Raw genomic sequence first — 21693 nt, 5'->3', positions numbered from 1 at the left:
TGGGACTAAAAATCAAGAAAACCTGCTTCTCAAAAACAAAAAAACTAAACAAACGATGGACCTTGAGGGCATTATGCTAAGTGAAATAAGTCAGACAGACGAAGACAAATAACATAAGATCTCACTTACATATGAAATCTAAAAAACAAACAAAAACAAAAAACTGAACTCCTACAGGTAACAGATTGTTAGTTGCCAAAGGCAGGGAATGAGGGAAGGGCAAAATGGGTGAAGATGGTCAAAAGGTACAAACTTCCAGTTATAAAATAAGTCAGTCATCGGATGTAATGCACAGAATGGTAACTATAATTAATAATACTGTATTGTATATTTGAAATTTGCTCAGAGTAAATCTTTAAAAGTTCTCATCACAGGAAAAAGTTATAGCTATGTATGGTGTTGGATACTTATTGTGATCATTCACAATATACACAAATACTAAATTAGGTTGTATACTTGAAACTAATATGTTCCATGCCAATTATACCTCAATTAAAAAGAGAAACCAGCACTTACCAAGCCCTTTTCTACTTATTCCAACCCTTACCACACCTTAATTTTCTCATCCATTCTTGTCTCATCCAAACCCAGGTTGGAAAACTTCAGGCTGTTAAATTCCTTGAGGTTTGTCTTGTCACTGGAACTTAGTACTCCATAAATACAGTTTAGACGAAGGAATAACTGAATGGCTAATGGTAAGTGCCCCTCCCCCAGAAGTGCTCCGTTCAGAGATTTCTGGACAGGGGGGAAAAAGTGGTAACCTCTTCACTTTTTTCTTGTGGACGCAGAATTATAAATGGAGGGAGTAAAGAGGCTTAATCCCAGAGCAGAGGGTCTAAAGAGGTCTAAGTGTTGTGTTGTCCTGACAGGCTCTAGATAACAAGAGGGCAGTAAGTGCTTAGAAAAAGTCTTCTGAAGATGCCAGGAGGTAGAAGAATGAGCTTATTACTCCGTGCATCTGCCTAGCATTTAAGGTTGGCCGAAGGGCTGGTAAGAACAGAGTTCCAGTCAGTGCCCCGTTATGTTTCCCTATCCGGTTTCTGCTCGTGGAATTGTGGTGTTTGGAGATGAGAGGAAATATGAAGAAAGTCTATTTTTAGACGAGTATCAGGGACCTAAAGGCTCCTTTCATTTTATACATGCGACTGACTTCCAGCTCTGAGGCGTGGGCGGTTTTCTCCGGAAACACAAAGACCGCCCGCTCCCGAGCGGCTTCCCAGGAGCGAGTTCCACCAGCAGAGGGAGAGCAGGATGCGTCGACTGGTGAGAGCTGACGCAAAAGTGGGAGTCCTGAGAACCCAGGGAGTGGCCATGACGGAACGCCAGAAAATGCGCAAACGAGTATGAGCGTGGCCAATGTGGAGCGGAGGGTCGAGCCGTGGGGCGCTAGGATTGGCCGTGACGTGGCTCCGTGGAAAGCCGTCAAGGAACGTGACCCGGCGTGAGGGCGGGGCCTGGACACCGTGGGAAGGAGCGTCTGCGGCGTTCTAGGCGGGAAAGGCGTGGCCTAGGCATCGCCCAGGGGCGTAACCTGAGAAAGTTGGATTTAGTGCGCGAAGGGAGTGGCGTGGCCGCGATAAGGGCACGACGAAGCTGGTTGAGACTGTGGAAGAGGTGAGCTCAGGCAGAGGGCAGAGGATTTACCAAAGTGGAAAGGAGGGAGGTGGGGTCAGAGGAATAAGCGTGACCCAGGAGATAACAACGATGTGAAAAGACCTGTGGAAAGGCGGGGCCGCGGAGTAGCATACGGGACACAAATTACGTAACAAGAAATAGCGGCGTGGTGTAGGCGGAGCGCGAGGGCGTGACACCTACGTGAGGGCGTGACAAAGATGTTCCGTCTCAAAGGAGGGGTGGACCCAGGCAGAAGGCAGAGGCGGGGCCAAGTTAGTGCGCAGGCGCGTGGTCGCGGCTGCAGGCCCGGAGCGACGGCAGCGGAGGTGTAGCCAGGGCAGAGAACGCGTCCGGACCCAGGCTCTGGGTGTATGGAGAGAGATTCGGGCTCCGACGCGGTGAGCGAGCCCAGGGTGGGACTTACACTGCTTTGTCGGAGACCCGGGCTTGGGCGACGGGAACGTGACGTGTTAAGCGAGATGACGTACCTGGCGTGAGGGGCGTGACGAGGCGTAGCGTGACGTAGCCAAGATGGCCGCGCGCATGAGTCTCTTCCTGGTACAGAGCGGAGGGGTCCGCGCTCAGGAAAACGTTCGAGTAAGGTCGGGCGGCGATTGGAGCATGAGGAGTAGGGGGTACGCGTAGCCCTATCAGAGAGGACAGGTACTCTTCCGCTCATGACTACGCTGTGTGATGGGCCTTGGAGCTGGGACAAGCTGTCGGTTCCGCGAGGATGGCTGCAGTCCCTGCCGGGCTTCTCTAGAACGGAGAGGAGGAGGCAGGGAATAGCTTTTCCCCTACTCTAACCCTGCTACTCCACTATGAGGATCACCAGACAGCTACATCCCCTTAGGGTCTTGTCCATTTAACGGTAGAATAGGTGTCTCGGAGACTTTGGGAGGTGGGGGAATTGCAGTTCCAGAAATGGAGGCGCAGGAGGCTGGCACTCACATATGCACTGTTGCTCTCCCCCCCCCTCCCCGACCATGCCAAAAGCTATGGACAGATTCAAAACCACCCCCAGGGCAGGAGGTCAGCAGCATAGCTTTGTCATGTGGACGTATCAGAGTGTTCTCTACTCAGTTGTGTCCTTTTTCATTTGTGCTCTGCCCTAGATCTGAAGGGAAAGGACCCACAAAATAAGAACTTTGTTGGTGGCTCTGATTCTTTGTGGGTTAAAAGCTACTGTTTGGAGGCTGCCGGAAACTCGTTATTATCAGTGTAATTCCTTCTCATTTATTTTTGGAAGAAAGCTTGAAAAATACGGGACAATAAGGAAAATGTGTACACCTTAATTTGGGTGGAATTAATTTCCTGTCAGCCCCTGAAAGTCACATTACTTTCTGCTTTCCCTTCGTCCTTTACTGCGAATGTGGCCATCTCCACTCTACTGAAAAGTGCTCTAGAATATGGAGGGAAGTCTTAGATCTCTGCTGAGAGAAGCTGCCCTACCCCCTACCCATAACCTGCCCCTTCACATCCCTGAGAACTGTCATTGTTCTCCGCCTGCTTTGGAGTTTACAGTGAACCGAAGTTCACCACACCCACCCTCCCTTCTGCGTCTTGATAAAGAGCTGCATATTCTTGAATATTTTGGAAACAAAAGTCTTCTCTTTAGCCTCATGATCTCTGCTGAGCACCATAGCTACCCTGGCAACTCTCTTCCTCTCACTGTACCCTTGGACCTCAAATCCATAGGATTAGCAGGAAGACTGTCCTATTTCCCTTCCCAACTGCTCCTTTTGCCAGCTTGTTTCTCTCTTCAGGCATTCATCATTCTACGACCAGCTTCATACAGCCATAACATCATGGGGCCTTCTTCACCTTCTTCCCTTCTCTCTTCTCCAGTTGAGTGCCAAATCCTCCGTTTTTTACCAAAATGGCAATCTCTTGAATACAAAGAACTTTGGTCCATCGCTACTGTCACTGTCTGGTTCAGTGCTTCATATTGTCTCACTTGGATTACTGGAATTTCATTTCAAACTCATATTCCCAAATCTGAACTACTGATGTCCCACCTAAAACCTGTTCTGTACACTGTGGTCCTCATCTCAGTTCTTGGCAACTCCACCCTTCCGGTTGTTTAGGCCAAGAATCATCTAGCCATCCTTGACTCCTTTCTCTCACATCTTATGGGCAGTCTCTCCAAGATATAGCCAACGCCCAACCCGTTTTCACCATCTCCGCTATGACATCTTTTGTTCCAAGCCCCCAGATTATCCTGAATGATCTCCCTTCTGCTTTCTTGCTTCCTATTCCAGTTGATTTCCAGTAGGTCAGCCTGAATGATCTTTTAAAAATACACATCAGATGGTGTCCCTCCTATTCTTCCAAAACTCCATTGTGTCCTGATTTCGCTTAGAGCAGTGGTTTCCAATCAGAGGTGATTCCCCTTTTCCAATGCACATCTGTGGCATCTGGAGACATTTCTGGTTGTCACAGTTGGAGGGAGGGTGCCACTGGCAACTAATGGGTAGAGGCCAGGGATGCTGCTAAACCTCCTACATCATATAGGACACACCGCAAAGAGTTTTCTGGTCAAATGTCAATCATGTCAAGGTTGAGAAACCCTGAGTAGGAGGAAAAAACCTTTACAATGGCCTAGAAATCTACAGGATCTGGCATCCATGACCTCTCCACCTTCTCTCCTCCTACCCTCCTCCTAGTGCACTCTGTTCCTGCCATGCTGGCCTCCTTCCTATCCCCTTGTATGTGCCAGACGCGCTCCCACTTCAGGGTCTTTGCACAGGCAATTCCCTCCTGGAGTACCCTTCCTCCTGATAGCCCTGTTACTAATTCCTTCATTTCCTTCAACCTTTTGCTCAAATCTCACCTTCTCAATAAGGCCTCCTTTGAGCAACTTATTTTAAATGCAACGCTCCTTTCCCAGTGACAATCCAACTTCACCTTATCCTGCTCTACTTTTCACTGAATATATTTTAATTGTCTGTACAACTGACTTATGTATTACACTGCTGTTTATTGTCTGTCTCCCCCTACTAGAATGTAAGTTCCACAAGGGTAGGGACTTTGTTTTAGTCCCCCAATGATCCTAGAACAGTGTGTGGCATTTAATAGACATTTGGTTGATGTCCTGATGAATAAAAAGATAAAAGAGTGGTGGATTGAATGAAGGATGGTTGAAGGAATCTCCTTGTCACTGACCTTCCCGGCTCCACTCTGCCCACTCCGTTCCATCCTGTGCTGTGTACACGGGGTCATCAGAAACCGTTCTGTATGTATGGAATAATACCTAAGGGTCTTCCAGTCTCTTGGAAATCTATGTTCTTCAAGTTAATCTCAAATCCCCATCCAGCTCCACCTTCAACTGTGTCAGCTGCATCTGTTGGCCAGACTGACACATGGAATTAACCATCCCAAGTAGAGAGGCCTGAAACACAGCCCTCACAAAGAACCAACTCTACTGACACCTTGATCTCAGACTTCCAGCCTCCAGGACTATGAAATAATAAATTTCTGTTGTTTAAGCCACCCAGCCTGTGGTTCTTTGTTACAAACTAATACACTGACCCTAGGACCCCATGTAGGGATTTAGGCCTGGAGGTGAGGCACCTATATGGGATTCATAAACTTCCTACTAGTTCCCTTTAATGTGGTGGCCGTGTGTTATATGGACTGAATGTTTCTGCTCTCCCTACCCCCATCTATATGTTGAAGCCCTAATACCCAATGGAATGGTATTAGGAGATGGAGCCTTTGTGAAATAATTAGGGTTTGATTAGTTCATGAGGGTTGCACTCCATGATAGGATTAATGTCCTTATGAGAAAAGGGAGAGTCCGGAGCTTGCTGTCTGTTCATCACGTGAGGGTATAGTGAGAAGGTAGCTGTGTACAAGCTACGAAGTGGGTTATCACTAGGAACCAATTGGCTAAAACATTGATCTTGGATTTCCAGCCCTTAAAACTGTGGGAAATAAGTGTCTGTTGTTTAAGCCACTAGGTCTGTGGTGTTTTGGTCTAGCGGCCCAAGCTGGCTAACATGCTATGCATTTTCACTCCCTGACTTGAGTGTGTTCATTGGCTAAGTGATGCACACAGCAGCGTGCATGGCACCAGGCCGAGAGGCTGGCTACTTGCCACACTTCACTTTGCAATACTTGTCCAGACACATGGCTTGTTGCTGCTTATAAAGAGTTCCGCCTGGAGCCCTCATTTGTTCCTTTCTGGGCAGTAATAGGAAGTAACAGCTTCCTGCTTTCAGTGGACACAGCTCAGGTGTGGTTTTTTTTCCTCTCCTTTACCTTGGGTGTGGCCATCTTTCCTCTAGCACAGATTTCGCAAGTTTGAGGCAGAGATAAAAGGGGGAAGATCTAGTTCACAGCCAGTTAATAGTGAGGGACCTGAAGAGGAGAGGGTGAAATGAACATTTGCTTCTTGCTCAGCATTGTTGGAGATCATAATGTGCTTTTTTGTATCTTACGCTCTTCTCAGTAAAATGGTATGCAGAAATAAAGTTCCAATCTGTAAGTGACATGTGTCTTCAGTGCCCCCTCAGTTTCTTTTCTGTGACTTTGGGCCCCTCTCCTCCCTGCCACCATTGCCAGACATTGGAGTGGCCTCCGACAGGCCGAAGGCAGACTGAGGAGTCACGGATGGTTTCTCCTGCCGTATGATGTGCATTTCAAGAGGCTCCAAGGGGGAGAAATGAATTGCACGCCTGGAAGGTGGAGGTCATGCCTTGTTCCGCTTTGCATCCCAGCGCCCAACGTGGTGCCTGGAACAAAGGAAATGACAGTGAATGTTGAAATGCAAACGTTTACTGGCAGAATTCCCATCCCTGTGAGACTAGCTTAGATTTGTCTTTGGGCACGGTCCTCCTTCGGATCGGGCAGAGCTTTGGGGCTCCTTCCGATCGTATAGGTAGGGTTATGAGGCCCTCCTCTTAAATGGCAAGCGTTTGAAAGTGTCTCAAAAGTATAAATAACCCCACAACTGGGTGGTGGTGGCATCTAGGAAAAGCCCTTCATACTGTGCAAGAACATGCTGGCAATCACCTCACAGTTTGCGGTTCTTGAAACCGGGATCAACATCTCCATCACCAAGGGGGTGTGCCCAGGTCACCGAGCTGCCATCACAAGCCAGGCACTGTGTCCCTGAGAGATACAGCTGTGACAGAGACGGACACGGTCCTTACCGCCGTGGGCTTGGTTGCCGGGGAGGTGGCGTCCTAAAGTACATTCTCGATCAGGTGTGCAGCTGCGGGGCGCACTGGGAGGGCGCTAGGCTCACCTGGTGAGCGCATGGTCGGGGACGGGTGGCTTCTAGGAAGTGGTGCTGGAGTGGAACACCTGAGGAGAGGGGAGGAGTTCCCCAGGGACAGATGAAGGAGGAGTGCTCCAGGGAAGCAGCGCATCTGCACAAGCCCTGAGGTGGGAGGGAGCTTCGGGAGTAGGAAGAACCGAAGTCTATGGGGCTGGTGTGCGGGCAGGAGTGGGAAGTGGACGTGACAGCGAGAGTCTGTCCTGGAGTGACCAATGAGTTTCAGGAAGAGGAGTGGATTAACCACCGACTCGTCCCCCCCCCGGCCCCTCCCCACCTCACCCCTGTCATGTGTACTCATAGTCTGAACCTTGTTGTCCGGCTTAGAGGTTTCCACTTGATGGTCAGCCTCCGTTGTTTACAGCTTTGCCTCCTCTGTCCTCCTGCCTCTAGATTATTAGGTTCCTGCAAGTTATTTGGGACCCAGTCAAGATTTCCAGCTAAACATGGTGGTGATGGGTAGCCTGAGGGTCATTCTTCAAGGCTCTCCATGCAAGTCACTGTGGAGAAGATTCCAGACCCCCAGGTTCATGCCAGCGAGGCCCTGCAGCCTCTACACCTGCACGTACAGAAGCCGGAACCGAGCCTGTGAGTACACTGCTGCCTTAAAGAGAGGGAGAGGTGGGGGCACCTGGGGGGCGCAGTCGCTTCAGCGGTCGACTCTTGGTTTTGACTCAGGTCATGGTCTCAGGGTTGTGAGATCGAGCCCGGCATTGGGCTCCGCACTCAGCTTGGAGTCTGATTGAGATTCTTGCTCCCTCTCCTTCTGACCTTCCTCCCTGCCCCCCACCCCCATCCCCAGCCGGCTCATGCTCTCTGTCTCTCTCAAATAAATAAATCTTTAAAAAAAAGGGAGAGAGAGCAAGAGGCTTGGTGTGGTATGACAGTCACGTGTGTCCTGTGTTTATCCATATGGTGTCATTGGCATTCCAGAGTGGGATTATGTGCCTTCAGAACCGTGAGAATAACTACTTGTTTCTCTGTTTCTCTTCTAAAATAAATGTGGAAAGTTCTTTTTCCCCAAGTTTATTGATGTAGAATTGCCGCCCAACATTGTGTAGGTCGAAGGTGTGCAACGTGCTGATTTGATACACATATATATTGCAAAGTGATTTCCATAATAGGGTTTGGAAAGTCCTTTTGTTGACTAGTTTTAACCTGTTAAAATGATGTCATGCAGAAATAGGATAAGAGAGGTGTCCCAGTTTCAGATGCTTTGGAACCTGTTCTGTATTGTTCTTGTTAGCAACAGTCTTCCTACTGACGTTGACCCACAGACTGCGAATTATTTCTGTGAATCTTAACGTTCTGGAAGTTGCATGTTAATGTTTGTAAGCAGGTCAGTAGCTTCACACTGTAATATTCTTTCTCAGGTCACAAATTGCAGGGTTCATTCTAGTTGACCCGCTTACCTAAATGCGTGTCTGCCGTAGACGCAGCGTATCAACGAGGCAGCAGATGGTCTTTCCTGAAAGCTCTTGCATCTCGTTCCGCTCCTGAAATACCAGTTCCCCGTCCCGGCCCTGTGGCGCAGGGCTTGTCCACCGAGGCAGTACTGACATGGGGGTGGGTCATTCCGTGTGGTTTGGGGTGCAGTGTGCTCTGTAGGGTGATGAGTGGCATCCCTGCCGAGGACCCACTAGACGACGCTTGTATCCCCACGCAGTCGTAACAACCAAAAGCGTCAGCAGACGCTGCCAGATGAGCTCTGGGGCACAAAACTGCCCCCGCTTAAGAGTCAGGGGGACGATAGGAGAGAATAATGTGTTTATTTGTGGAGAGATGAGTTTGAATTTGTGGAAAGGTAAAACGGCTAAGTATATTGTTAAAAGAGGAATTTTTCCTATTTTCCCTTATTTTAAAAGAATTGACAAGGGTTTTCACATGTTGGCTTCCTTCTGGGTCTCAGTTTCTCCACTTTTTCTCTTTGGGTTTGCTCTCTTTTGATTTCATATACATGTAATAAAAAAAAGAAGGTAAGAAAGGAATGCTTTTAAGTTAGTAGTGCTAATGTGGCTAAATCCAAGGACTTGCACCTGCTGCATAAATACATCTTTGTTATATAATTACTTTGTTTCCTCCAACAATGACTGTTCTCATTCAAATGAACTGGTTGGAGACAGATAAATTTCTGCTTGCTTGCTGGATGTGGCTTCCTACCAGCAGACCACATACTACTCTAATTGCTTATTCTCAACATTTGCATTTTGGGGTCTGAAGCTTAAATTGGAAAAAAAGTAATTGTATTTAGCTAGTTACTATAGTTTTGTGTGACTGTGGGAGTTTTCCTTGATTTTCGTTTGTTTGTTTTTACTTACAGAAAGATGAAATATAAAGGTGTAAAATTCAATATGCTAATGTCTTCAAGGTAGTTTACTTCTCTCAGTGTTGACACACTCAAAAAGTAGTGGCTTGGGGTTGTGGGGGCTTCCCTTGATTAACTTCCCACATCAGACGAAATGTTCTTGTTTATAAGTTACTAAGGAAAACATGTGACAGACGTGATTTGATTTTGCTTTTGGCGTGTTGCACCACCCCTCCCTGTTTTCACTGGGGAGAATTTTATGGTCTCTGCTTTCCGGAGCTACTGAGCATTTCCTGTTCCTAAATCCCAGACCTCCTGCCTATCAGTTGTAAAGACAATATGCGTCGTGTCTGGCAACTTAAAACCACAGCGGAAGGCCCATTGTATACTTGTGACCCAGAACAACCCAAGATCATTGAGGGTCAGAAAAGATAACATGGAAAGTCCTTAGCTAGTGCCTGCCATACGGTACTTCTGGTACTGTGATTATCATCATCACTGTCTTTATCATCTTTCATTGATTCAGTGCCTTCCTCATATGTTTGTCTGGCCATTGTTAAGATCGGGTGAAGCAGAACGAGGAGTAAAGGAAGTAGGAGGATATGGCAAATTCAGAAAGCAGCATTTCCCTAGAGCCTGTCTGTGCTCTGTTCTTCACCTTTACTCTCCGCTCCCCACCTCCCAGGGAATCATTGTCTGTCCACTCAGATTGCCGTTTGCTGTTATCTCAAGTAGCAGACAGTAAATGTTGACAGTCCCGCATCTATTACCCAAGGTGCAAATAAAACCAAGTTCGCTTAGTGTATCATCTAGTGAAATTTATTGTAATTGTCACATGAAAAAAAAATGTTAGGCAGAGATCTTCAAGCAGAAGAAAATAAATTTAATAATGTTAATTTTTAAATACTTAATGAAATATGAAGAGTATCAACTAGAACAGAAATGGTATAGATTTGTTGTTATGCCAATGATAATCTTAATGATCTCCCTACTTTTAGAAGGAAAAGAAACTTTTTTTTTAGGATAACGTGGAATAGAATGGCACTGTATAAAATCTAGCCACTGGACTCATGTTTGTATTTTCGCATAAATGTCAGTTTATTATAATTTTATGGGCACATGTTGCTAGCACTTAACATATTGAAAATTTCCATCATCAGAGAAAGTTCTGTTTGACAGGAGTGGTCTGTATCATAACTGTATTAGTAAATTGTTCTATTATTTCTCCTGTTATCTTTGATGAACACAAAGCCTGGACAACAATAGTATTAAAAAGCTTGTTTTGCAATGTATTCACAGAGAATTTTATTAATCCCTAGATAATACAAGCTGGGATACCCCGACTATGTTGTCTTCCATTAACTTTTGAATAATCCTGAGAAACAATGGCCTGGTTAAGAGCCCCTTGAAATTATGTTAATGGCCTCAGGTGTCAGCCGCTATAAGGAGCTAACACGTAGCCCTGAACTGACCCCCAGGAACTGTAGGCTCTAGTCTCCTGTGTTGGTGACTGCATGTGTGTGCTGCGGCTATCTGGGCTCAGCATCGAAGTGCCCCTTACAGCCCTCATGCTCTGAGAAGACAGTTTGTGATTCTCAGATCATCCTTAACAATGTCATATGGGGGGGGGGCTGTCCCTGTGTATTCTGTCACTGTGCTCAGCCCTAGGCCTACTAGGGTGGGCTTCAGTTCCATGAGGAAATTGCACATCTCGAGGAAAAGGACAGTAACAGGGCAAGGCACGGGAGAAAAAGCCAGTGAGGGTGTAGAACAACAGTGTCCAGTGGATAAAGAACGTGAGCCACCAATATGAGCCATACCGGCAATTCTATGATTTCCAACAACCACATTTAAAAAAAAAACAGTACGTCAATTACATCTCAGTAAAACTGAAGGAAAAACAAATAAATTTGTTCTTTTATGAAATTCTATGCAAGAATTATGTAGATAAAATATAGTATACGGATGAAATTAATTTTACTAATATCTTTTACCCAGTATATCCAAAATATTATCGCATTAACCTGTAATTGATGTAAAAAGTATTGAGACAGTTTACATTCTTTATTTTGTACTAAGTCTTCAAAGCCCCGTGGGTGTTTTACACATTTATAACATATCTCACTTGGAATGACTAAGGGGAATAGCATCGCAAGACCAGAGTTTCGGAAGAATGAAGAGAAAGGAAATTTAGGTGGCTGAGGTGGGTTCCTAATAGGAAAACCTTGGCCCTGGACACACATTAGGATTTGACCTGCAGACTTTAACACAGGAACAACACGATGAGTGGTAATTTAGGAAAACTGGTGAATGGCGAAACATAGTAAAGAGTATTGAGACCAAGAGGCATGGTATGAAGTCTGGGGTGCAGGGGCCTGAACTGCGCTGCTGGTCATGGGCAAGGCAAGAAAGAGATAAGCCCGAAAGATCCTTAAAGAAAATATAATGTGATCAGTAAAGTAATAGGACTAAAGATGAAAGAAGACTGGAACCTTCCCAACAATGCCCTTTATTTTGTATTTTCATTGAACGAGCAGTGATTAAAAGCCCCTTCAGTTCTTCTCGGGGTTTATACAACACTGGGAGAGGCAGATAATTAAACATATATGCATATAATTATTATACCTGTGTAATAAATGTTTTGAAGAAAAAACATCAGAATGTTAGGATTTAAAAAAAAAGTGGGGGGATCATATGGTAAGAGGGTAGTCAGAAAGGTGAGGAGCTGACACTTTTGCTGAAGGGGTGACAAGCCAATAATAGGAGTCAGCCCTGAGCTGAATGAGGGCAAATAAATTTTTGAGAAAGAGGAGCAGGAACTGAGCAGCTAAGGCGGGAATGTGCTTTCTCTGTTTCAAGGCTTGGAAGAGGGACCCTCCTGAGATTGGAGACCTAGGGTGGGACAAACACAAAATAAGTCAAAACCAGGACCAGTCCTATAAATAAGAACTAGAATCCAGCACATTTTCACTATGGGACCTACAGGGATTTTGTTCCTCATCAGCAGTATATGAGTGACCTTCATAACGGCGGTGTAGCTCTGCTCACTGAAACCATGGTGGCTAAACATCACTGTTTCTGTTTATTTCACTTTCCCCATAGGAGAAGAACCTGAAAATGAAGGCACTAGTAATCAGAACGCTTAATCCTCTTCCTATTATGAGGGAAAGTGTGAGCAACTACCAAGATATTTTAACCTGTATTGTGTTAACGTGGAGGAAGAAGATGGGAGTATTGGAGAGGGAAATTTTTCTTTTACTGTTCAAAGTTCTAACTGGTCTAAGAATTAAATTGACATGAGACAGATCAGCAAGAGAAAAACCTCAAAAGTTTAATTACATGCATGTGGAGGCCCAATAATAAAACTGTCCTCCAAAGAAATGACCAAAGCGGGCAGCATTTATACCGTTTAGACAAACAGTAACCCTGTGGAGAATTGGCAAGACAAAGTAAACGTATTATTCAGGATCTTCCATTAGTAAGGCATTCTAAACAGAATTTGGGCTGGAGTAGTAAATTAGTAAAAGGAACAAGGGTTACCTATACAACCGACTCGGCTTTGAATTTCCTATCTCTGGTGATAAGGTTGTCGCTTTACCTCCTAGTGCAGGAAGGGTACCTTTCACATGGGAGATTTATCTCCTGCTTTCTGGAGGCAAAAGGGGTTCCAAGTGTTCTTGCACTGGCTGTTTCTTAAGTAATTTTAATTCGAAATAATAAGCCAAAGTGGCACATTTTGGGGTGGCCTGCCCTTCACACCCACAGGAAGAAAAAACAAAAATGTGACTGTCTCACAGTTTATCTTGCAAAACAAACCCTTGGGAAAAGCTGGCTTCACTAAGGCCGCAGTCACCAAGGGGCCTTGGTCGGGGGCATGGTCTGGGTTCCCAGAGGAGGAAGTGGTGGGGGAAAAGAAACCTAGAGGCTGAACTTGTGAACCAAAGGGCGTAAATTGATAGGAGCGTCCAGGTCATAAAAGAGCAACGAAGCAATAGGCCTGGTTTTCTTGGGCTAGTGTTTGCATGGGTGAGAGTAGATTCTGGGCATTTCCTGAATGGAGTGTGGGGCATGAGTCAAGGTGAAAGGAGGGATCGTCTTGGGGATCTGCTTGTTAGCTTCCTTCTTGCCTAGTCTTTACAGGAGACCCTCCTGAATTGGTTTTGAAGGGCATGAATCCTCAAACCCTCAGCCACAGTCTGAGTATGTTAGAGGGGAAGGAGTTGCAAGGTCTCTTTGTGCCAGGCATCCTTACAACTGAATCAGGGCGTTTACTTGTGTTAGAAGGTGGAAGAAGAATAGTAAAGTTTCCCCCAAACTGAGAAGGCACTTTGAGACCGGAGAACAGAGCAGGCCACTCTGTATAGTTTACACCGAGTTTTATTCAGAGTAACTTACTGCAGGGTATTGGGCAGGTGATGAACGATCCAGACGAGGCACAGCTATTCTTTGCAAAGTCTGAACCTTGGTCCACAGATTTTGTAGAGCAGGGGGACTCTCAGGGGGCGCTGTAGTGAGGTCAGAGGGTTCACATGCATTTCAAAGGGTTTGCACCTAATTGACAGCCAACATTTAACAGACTTTGTGGCACCATCTGTGCGTCAGGAAGGGGAGAGAGACTGTTATCTCTCATAGATTTGTGGGAGACCAAAGCAAACCTCCCCATATTCTGGCCTTGGCTGGCATTTCTAAGGTACAAATAATCTCTAAGGGGCCCATAACACATAGCCCCAAGACAGGTCAGCGAACAAGATGGAGGCCCAAAAATGGAGTCAGTATTGTCAGCACTCCTACCAGGTGCTTTCTAGTTTGCATTCTAATTAGATTATTATATTAAAATATTGTACCAGGCTAATGCATTTTCCCTTTTAGGTTTCTGAGACAGAAAATTCTTGTTCTCAAAGGACCAAGTTCTTTTATACTAAGAAAATCAGTAAAAACATTGGGTTTGGATCTCTCCAGAGATAAGATGGTACTGTTTTATAGGAAGAAATAGTGGGGGGAAAAAAAAGAATACCCAGAGTTTGCAGAGACCATGATTTCTCAACTTCATTGACATTTGGGGTCATAAAATTCTGTGTATCGTAAGATGTTTAGCTGCATGCCTGGCCTCTACCCACTAGATGTCAGTAGCACTCTCTTCCAGTTGCGACAACCAAAAATGTCTCTAGACATTGCCAGATGTCTTCTGGGGGCAGCAACTCCTTCTGTTGAGAACCACTGGTCTACTCTCAGGAGAGCCCTCTATCACATTTTTGCCCCCCCCCAAAAAAACCCATAAGGCTAGGATTTTGAATTTGTAGATTTTAGCAGCTACCCAAGCAAAACAAATGTCTCCTTCGTAAAGGTCAACCAGAGGCAAGTTTCTGGGGTTTCTTTTAAATGATAAAAGGTGTCTCTGTGAACCTGCCATACAGAGTGGGTTGACTGAGTCACAGCTACATTACCATTTTCTCAGATCCTTAACTCTCATTCTTCGTGGTGGGGTGAGGCTCAGAGGGTCATTGGTAAAAGTGATTTATCTCAATTCAGATTTCTTCTAGATTCCCTATTGCTCTTGGTGCTTCTGGGGTGCTTCTAAGGGGCAGAGAACTGGAGCACCCCAAATTATGCATGTCATTCTGTCCATCCTGCATGGATGTCTCAACAGCTCTGTGTTACAGGAAGTCCACTGAGAATTATCAGAGACTACCACCAACACCTGGTGCTTGATTCTTTGTAGAAAAATCGTTGTCGGGGCGCCTGGGTGGCTTAGTTGTTAAGCGTCTGCCTTCGGCTCAGGGCGTGATCCCAGCAATCTGGGATCGAGCCCCACATCGGGCTCCTCCACTGGGAGCCTACTTCTTCCTCTCCCACTCCCCCTGCTTGTGTTCCCTCTCTCGCTGGCTGTCTCTCTCTCTGTCAAATAAATAAATAAAATCTTAAAAGAAAAAAAAAGAAAGAAAAATCGTTGTCAGTGATGTGTGGCGTCTGTGCGGGACAAGTTGTGCACGTACACAATAATCTATAATGGAGTCAGGAGCGCTCCTTGTCAGTTGCAGACCCAACAGGAAAAAATAAACTTCGCACGTGGATACTACTTTAGCTACTCCTTTACTATTCCAGCATGAGGCAGCAAGAGTTCCCTTGTGCCCCAGCAAGAGCCCAGCCAGTGAGAAATAGTTACAAGTCAGGCAATGAGAAGCCACTAGAGTTGCAGCTGCCAGGTTGGTTACTCCAGGAGACTTTTTGTTTCTAAAAGCCTTCCCAGCTTCCTCCTTTCCTCTGTAAAAGAGCATTCCTCTCCTTTGTTCTCTGCACTTGTCTGTGGTTTTGCTATAGCTTGCTTGTCCCAGATTGGAATTCTCTATTCCCCTGCCCCCCCAAACCCCCATTTTTTTTGCTGGTGAAATGACTGGCAGTGTTATTTGGAAGGTTAGCATATCTCAAACTAAGAAGAAGTGACTCCTTTTCCTCCCCAGATTCATCGGTACCTTCCTTCATTTTTCTAAAACCCTAGAGTGTTGCCTCATCTCAATTGGAAGCCTATAATATTGCATTGTATAAATGATCCAGACGTCTTCAAAATTGCAAGCTGAATTACAGACGCATGCTGCACAAGCCTTTATTTCTGCTAGCCAGGCAATTAAAAACTTGCAGTGCTTTAGAGAACATTTGCTTTCCAAAAATTGCTCCCTCCTCTTCCCCCATGGCCTCTGTTGAAAAGAAATCCATGATTGAAAATTTCATTAATTTGTATTTGTACGTGAACCTGGTTTGGTGGGTGGGGCTCAGAAACTGATCAATAAAGAAAAGCAACTCATTTGAGAATACCCTCCTTCCACGTGGTGCTAGTCTGCACGTGTCTTACTGTTCTCACGAGACCGGGCTGCACCTGGCTTAGGTGAGAGGAGATGGTGGGCTGAGCGGCTCGTGGCGGGCAAAGCAGCCGGCCGTGCCTGTGCCAGGCGCTGTCTGAGCTGCCTCTGTCCCCTGCTTCTGTACGGCCCTGAGCCCCCAAGTGGCTAATTCCTGAGACTTGGCTTACCTCAACACACCCCACCCCTGGGATTGCCTGGTGCGTGATCCCAGATAGCGGACCTACGTCTTGACGATGCCCCGCTGTGCTTTTTCCTAGTGCACCTGCTCTGGGAGACCGTGGACCTGGTCCCGGGGGCGGGGGGGGGGGGCGAGCGCCAGTCGCCCATCAACATCCGGTGGAGGGACAGCGTCTGTGATCCTGGCTTAAAACCGCTCACCATCTCTTACGACCCCACCACCTGCCTCCATGTCTGGAATAACGGGTACTCTTTCCTCGTGGAATCTGAAGATTCTACAGATAAATCAGGTGAGAGCCCGACCAGCGGTCTTGTCTGGAGTTAAAGGGACAGCCTCGTGTCAGCCCAGGCCACACCACACCGCCTCCCCGGGCATGGGGACCTCTTTGAGTAGTGGCATGGGACTCGCTGCACTTAGCTTTTCTTTTTTTAATGTGGCAAAATACATGTAACATGAAATTTGTCATCTTAACCATCTTATAAGTATACAGTTCAGTAGTGGTAAGTCCAGTCACACTGTTGTGCAACCAGCGCTCCCATTCATCTCCATTACTCTCCATTTTGCAAAAATGAAACTATACCACTTAAACAATAACTCCCCATTTTTCTCTTCCCTCAGCTCTTGGCCGTGACCATTTTACCTTCTGTGAATTTGACTACTGGGTACTTCATGTAAGTGGAATTATGCAGTATTTGTCTTTTTATGACTGGCTGATTTCACCAAGCATAATGTTATCAGGGTTCATCCCTATTGTAGCAGATGTCAGATTTTCCTTCCTTTTTAAGACTGAATAATACTCCTTTGTATGGATAGACCACATTTTGTTTATCCGTTCACCTGTCTGTGGACACTTGAGGTACAGCCACCTTTTGGCTTTTGTGAACAATGCTGCTGTGAACATGGGTGTCCTATCTTCTGAGGTGTTGTTTTCCGTTGGTATGTACCCCAAAGTGGAATTGCTGCATAATCATTAGAGTTTTTTGAGTGTATGAACCATGTCCCTTTTCATTTTTGTGCATGTTTCCTTCTGGTATGAGTGGTGTTTTCTATTAATACGTATGTATCTGTGTATAGATTCTGTATTTCAAATTTTATTTAATATTATATATTTGAATTTATTTGAAATTATATATATGTTTATTGTTCATTTGAATTACTTTTATTTGAAATTTGTTTTCTGTGTGTTGAATGTCTGCTAACCTTCCTCTGTTTGATGACGTTACAAATAGCTTCTATATTAAGTAGTAATACTATTTAGCCAGATTTTAAATGATAAGATTGCAATGTGAAGCAAAAGGATAGTCAGGCAAGAAAAAGACATTTTATATATTTAGTTACCTAATAACATGTGTGTATTTTGTCAACCAATGATTAATTTATTCATACCTTATTTACTGAGTGCCAGCCATGTGCCAGGCATTGCACCAAGTGCCAGGAATACTAACTAGATTCTTGACCTCCCAGCATTCAAAGTCTAGTGAGAGATGCATGCATGAAATTAGAATTATAAAGCAAGTGTGATTTGAGAAAGGGTTTCTAAAAGTGCTGTGGGACCACAGAGAAGGAGATGATATAGACTGCTCAGAGGAGTCTGATGATTTCACCAAAGAGGGGTGTCGATGCAAAATGGACAAACCTTTTAGAATTTCTGGGGGGAAAAAAAAGCAAGACAGTTTTGTTGGAGCCCGAATGAGGACAGCTGCCCAGGATACACAATCTTCACAAAGAAGAGAGTGCTTCTGGTAAACGATCATTTGAGGTAGAGTTATGTACAGTTTATATACATAAGAGGTTACAACATTTTTTAAAAGTTACAAATTATTAGACAAAGAACTTTTCAGGAAGTTGCAGCCCTCATCTTAAGTTTCCAGTATATGCAGGGCTATATGACTTTAACCTTATGGGAAGCAGGGAAGTTTCTTACTTTCTTTTATCTCTTGTGTTCAGAATGTACCTTTTTGGTTATTTTCTTTAACAAAGCAGATATACAATGTGTGCTCAGGGCAGAAATAGAGCGCGTGCTCTGAGGTGTTGCCGAGTCATTTTGACCTTGGTAAAAGTGAAAGCAGAGCTTCCCTGGGAGCCCAGGAGCAGGACCCCTGAATATTAAAAGTTGAAAATTTCCTTTATCAAGGGACATTTATCTTGGGTATTGAAGGATGAATCGGAGTTTGTCAAGAGGATTAGAAGGGCATTGGAGACTAAGGGAAAATCATGTGCAAAATCACATGTTCAGAAAATGACCAAAAACAGTGGCCAGAATGCAGAATGTGCATTTTAGGGAGAGACGGGAAGAATGATGATCACTGATGCTTAGGAGGGGAGATAGAAGACAGGTTCGTCAGTACTGGTTATTTTTACATGACAGTGTGGCACAGCATGATTTCATTTAATTTTATTAGTCAATTGCTTTATTTTTTGAGATTTCACCCAGTCAGTAGTAGAGGTCCACAGGGTCAGATTAATCCAAGTGTGAGATGGTGGGAGCTTAAATGAAGGCTGTAGCAATTGAAGTAGGGAGAAAGCACGTTTTTAAAAAGCATCTCTAAAATAAAAGTGTCACGAGCACACTGTGAAGGCACACACACAAGTGTACCTTTCCACAGTGTCAGTCCTACTCAGTCGTAAAGCAAGGTTAACACAATTACAGAGCGGGTTCAGGATTCCAAACTGAGTGACATTTCACGTGGTTCACTTGGCTTCTTACACGGCACACGGAAGAGGACAGAAGACAAGCCGCACAACAAAGGAGATAACACAAGGGGCAGGAATGAAGGAACAAACTCGGAGTCTGGCTGTGGGCGCGCAGTTGAGCTAAGGCGTTGGTCCGGCCTGGGTCAGCTCTGGGCACTCACTGCTTTTGTTCAAGCAGCGGGGGGTGTCAGTTCTGTTCAGAGATCCATCGGGCACAGCTTTGGGCAACGGGTGCCTTGTTTAAGTGGTTAGACATAGAGGGGTCATGTCTGAGGTGTCTGACTGTTGGCTGCAGAAGTCCCTTCTTTTTAAAGGGACTGAATCAGTCCTGGGCCCCTGCAGACTTCTCTGCTTCTGCTTGTTAGGAGTTCTGGGGTGTCGTCAGTTAGTGCTGGTCTCAGCGATATCTCGATATCTCGTAGCTACAGTACGCTTAAGTGCCTGTACCACTGCTTGACATGGGCCCCTGCTTGACATGAGTGGCTCCATCTTACTCTCTACAAAAAGCAACAGGACTTGGAGATGGACTCCTTTTCAAGTGAGGAGAAAGCGAAATTAACCACATCTGTGAGTCGTCTCACTTGGGAGGATGTGGGGATGGTGATGCCAGAAAGGTCATGAATGATGGATGAGGAATCATTTGTAGGGAAGTATAGGGAGCACATAAGGAAATAAATAAAAAAATTTTTACAACTTTTCCCCTAATGTAGTTTTAATATGATGTTAAAAATAGAAACACATTTTGAGTGGTTATCCACCAAAGAAGAATGGTGTCTTCGACTCCTGTTTAATTTCCATAGGGAGAATCTGCTTCTCTCAAGATAAGCATCTTTACTACTTTTGATGCCAGTGGATTTTGGATTTTAGTATTTCCTGCAAATCAAGATGGGAATGAACAAATGTTGATCCCTCACTGAAATGTTACCCACTTTTCTATATAAATACTTTTTCTCATTAAATAAATCCCTTTATATCAGAGAAATATTAATTGCAGCTTCTGCATAAATTTCTTCCTCTTCTTTAGTTCTGTCTCATTTTCCGTCAGATTGTCATATGCTTTACCCAGTGGCTTTATTTTGCATGAGGAAACATGTTTATTATAGGTTGAATAAGGTACTCAGTTTCTTTTGGAGCAATCCTGTAGAGTCAGGCCTTAATCCTTTTATAGTGTTTCAGCTGCCCTTGGTGCATCATAATGCAATCAAATTTCAAAGCTTTGAGGATGCAGCCACTGGAGGAAAATGGTTTAGCTATGATAGGAACTTTTTTTAAAGATTTTATTTATTTGAGAGAGAGAGCCTGAGCAGGGGGAGGAGCAGAGGGAGAGGAACAAGCAGACTCCGCGCAGAGCACAGAGCCAGACAGGGCTCGATCTCACAACCCTGAGATCATGACCTGAGCCAAAATCAAGATCGCTTAACCGACTGAGCCACCCAGGCGCCCCTATAATAGTAATATTTTTAAAGGTAAAAAAATCTTACCAACTTTAAATGTATTCTAGAATGGAAATATCAAACATTGCAATATTGTTATTTAAGAATATTGGGATCAATACATTGGTAAGATAAGCTACGCTTGAAATACAAGATTGTCACAAATACATTTCAAATGGTATAAAAGGGTACTGTCCAATATGGTATCCATAAGGCATGTGTGGCTTTTAAGCACTTGAAATATGGCTAGTATAATTGAGTAAATGGGTTTTTAATTTTATTTTAATTAATTTGAATTTGAATTTAAGAACTAATACTCAATTCAGTTGTTGGAAAACTTCTGAGAATGTTTATAACAGCTTGAGCATGTCTATCTACATTTTCAAGTAAAATATGAATCAGGTATTTCTGATGCAAATTTAACATTGGATTTGATATGTGCTGTGTGAGTAAAATACACAGCAGATTTTTAAGACTCACTGTGGGGAAAAAATGGGAACTATGTCAATAATTTTTCATATTGATTACATGTTGGAATGACAATCTTTCCAATGTATTTGGCAAAATAAAATAGGTTATCAAAAGTAATTTCACCTTTTTAAAAACTTTTTAAATGTGGCTCCTAGAAACTTGAAAATTACCTTTGTGGTTTGCATTACATTTCTGTTTGTTGGCACTGTTACAAAAGGGTAAGGGCAAATAATGGTGAAAATGTGAGATCAGGGGCCCCTGGGTGGCTAAGTCGTTAAGCGTCTGCCTTCGGCTCAGGGCGTGATCCCGGCGTTATGGGATTGAGTCCTGCATCAGGCTCCTCCGCTGGGAGCCTGCTTCTTCCTCTCCCACTCCCCCTGCTTGTGTTCCCTCTCTCGCTGGCTGTCTCTCTCTCTGTCAAATAAATAAAATCTTAAAAAAAAAAAAGGAAGAAAATGTGAGATCAGTAAATGTATTCTAAATGGCATAAAAAGATAAAGGCAAACAGCTATGGGAAGTGAGTTGGAAAGGAACTAATATTTATGAATGCTACGTGACTATATATTTGCTAAGTGCTTCATTTATCTTCCCCGAAGGTCTTTGACAACGATACTATCCTCTCCATCTTTCAGATGATGTGAAGCTCAGTGAAGTTCACTGCTTTCCTGCCAGGTCGCACAGCTGACAGCTGGAGAACTGGATCGAAAATCTGCAGAGCACACTCTGTGCAGGGCTTCTGAGCTCCTAGAGGCTGGGCAGGTACAGGCCTCCTGTAAGCTCTGGAGGCAAGAGTGTTTTCAGGGCACCCCAGATTTGTCGTCAGGTATGCTGAGACACACAGACAAGGAAAGGACTTCATG

The 21693-nt window shown here is 44.7% G+C and overlaps 2 protein-coding genes across 2 annotated transcripts in view; both read left to right on the top strand.

The window, feature by feature from the left end:
* The first annotated feature begins 1482 nt into the window (after positions 1 to 1482).
* LOC123797276 (carbonic anhydrase 5B, mitochondrial-like) lies at positions 1483 to 21592 on the top strand. Its single transcript, XM_087860256.1, has 5 exons — positions 1483 to 1614; positions 7289 to 7483; positions 16315 to 16524; positions 16854 to 16906; positions 21466 to 21592. Exons 2-5 carry the CDS (start codon positions 7342 to 7344, stop codon positions 21472 to 21474), a joined length of 414 nt encoding a protein of 137 aa, XP_087716382.1. The 5' UTR covers positions 1483 to 1614; positions 7289 to 7341; the 3' UTR covers positions 21475 to 21592.
* Positions 21466 to 21693, top strand: part of CA5B (carbonic anhydrase 5B) — a 93731-nt gene continuing 93503 nt past the window's right edge. Inside the window, exon 1 of the mRNA XM_087860251.1 lies at positions 21466 to 21592. The gene's annotated coding sequence lies outside the window, so the exon portion shown is untranslated. The remainder of the gene's footprint in view (positions 21593 to 21693) is intronic.

Source organism: Ursus americanus, chromosome X, assembly GCF_024610735.1.
Source record: "Ursus americanus isolate L20-20 chromosome X, mUrsAme1.1.p, whole genome shotgun sequence".
Lineage (NCBI taxonomy): Eukaryota > Metazoa > Chordata > Mammalia > Carnivora > Ursidae > Ursus > Ursus americanus.
Note: the sequence above shows the minus strand (reverse complement) of the source record. Positions and strands in the feature narration are given on the sequence as shown.

Bases quoted from the DNA above. Each gene is read 5' to 3' on its own strand.
- LOC123797276 (XM_087860256.1), top strand. From the start codon at position 7,342: ATGGTGGTGATGGGTAGCCTGAGGGTCATTCTTCAAGGCTCTCCATGC. The intron at 7,484-16,314 runs GTGAGTACACTG...GCTTTTTCCTAG, and splicing joins CAGAAGCCGGAACCGAGCCT to TGCACCTGCTCTGGGAGACC. The intron at 16,525-16,853 runs GTGAGAGCCCGA...CTCTTCCCTCAG, and splicing joins AGATTCTACAGATAAATCAG to CTCTTGGCCGTGACCATTTT.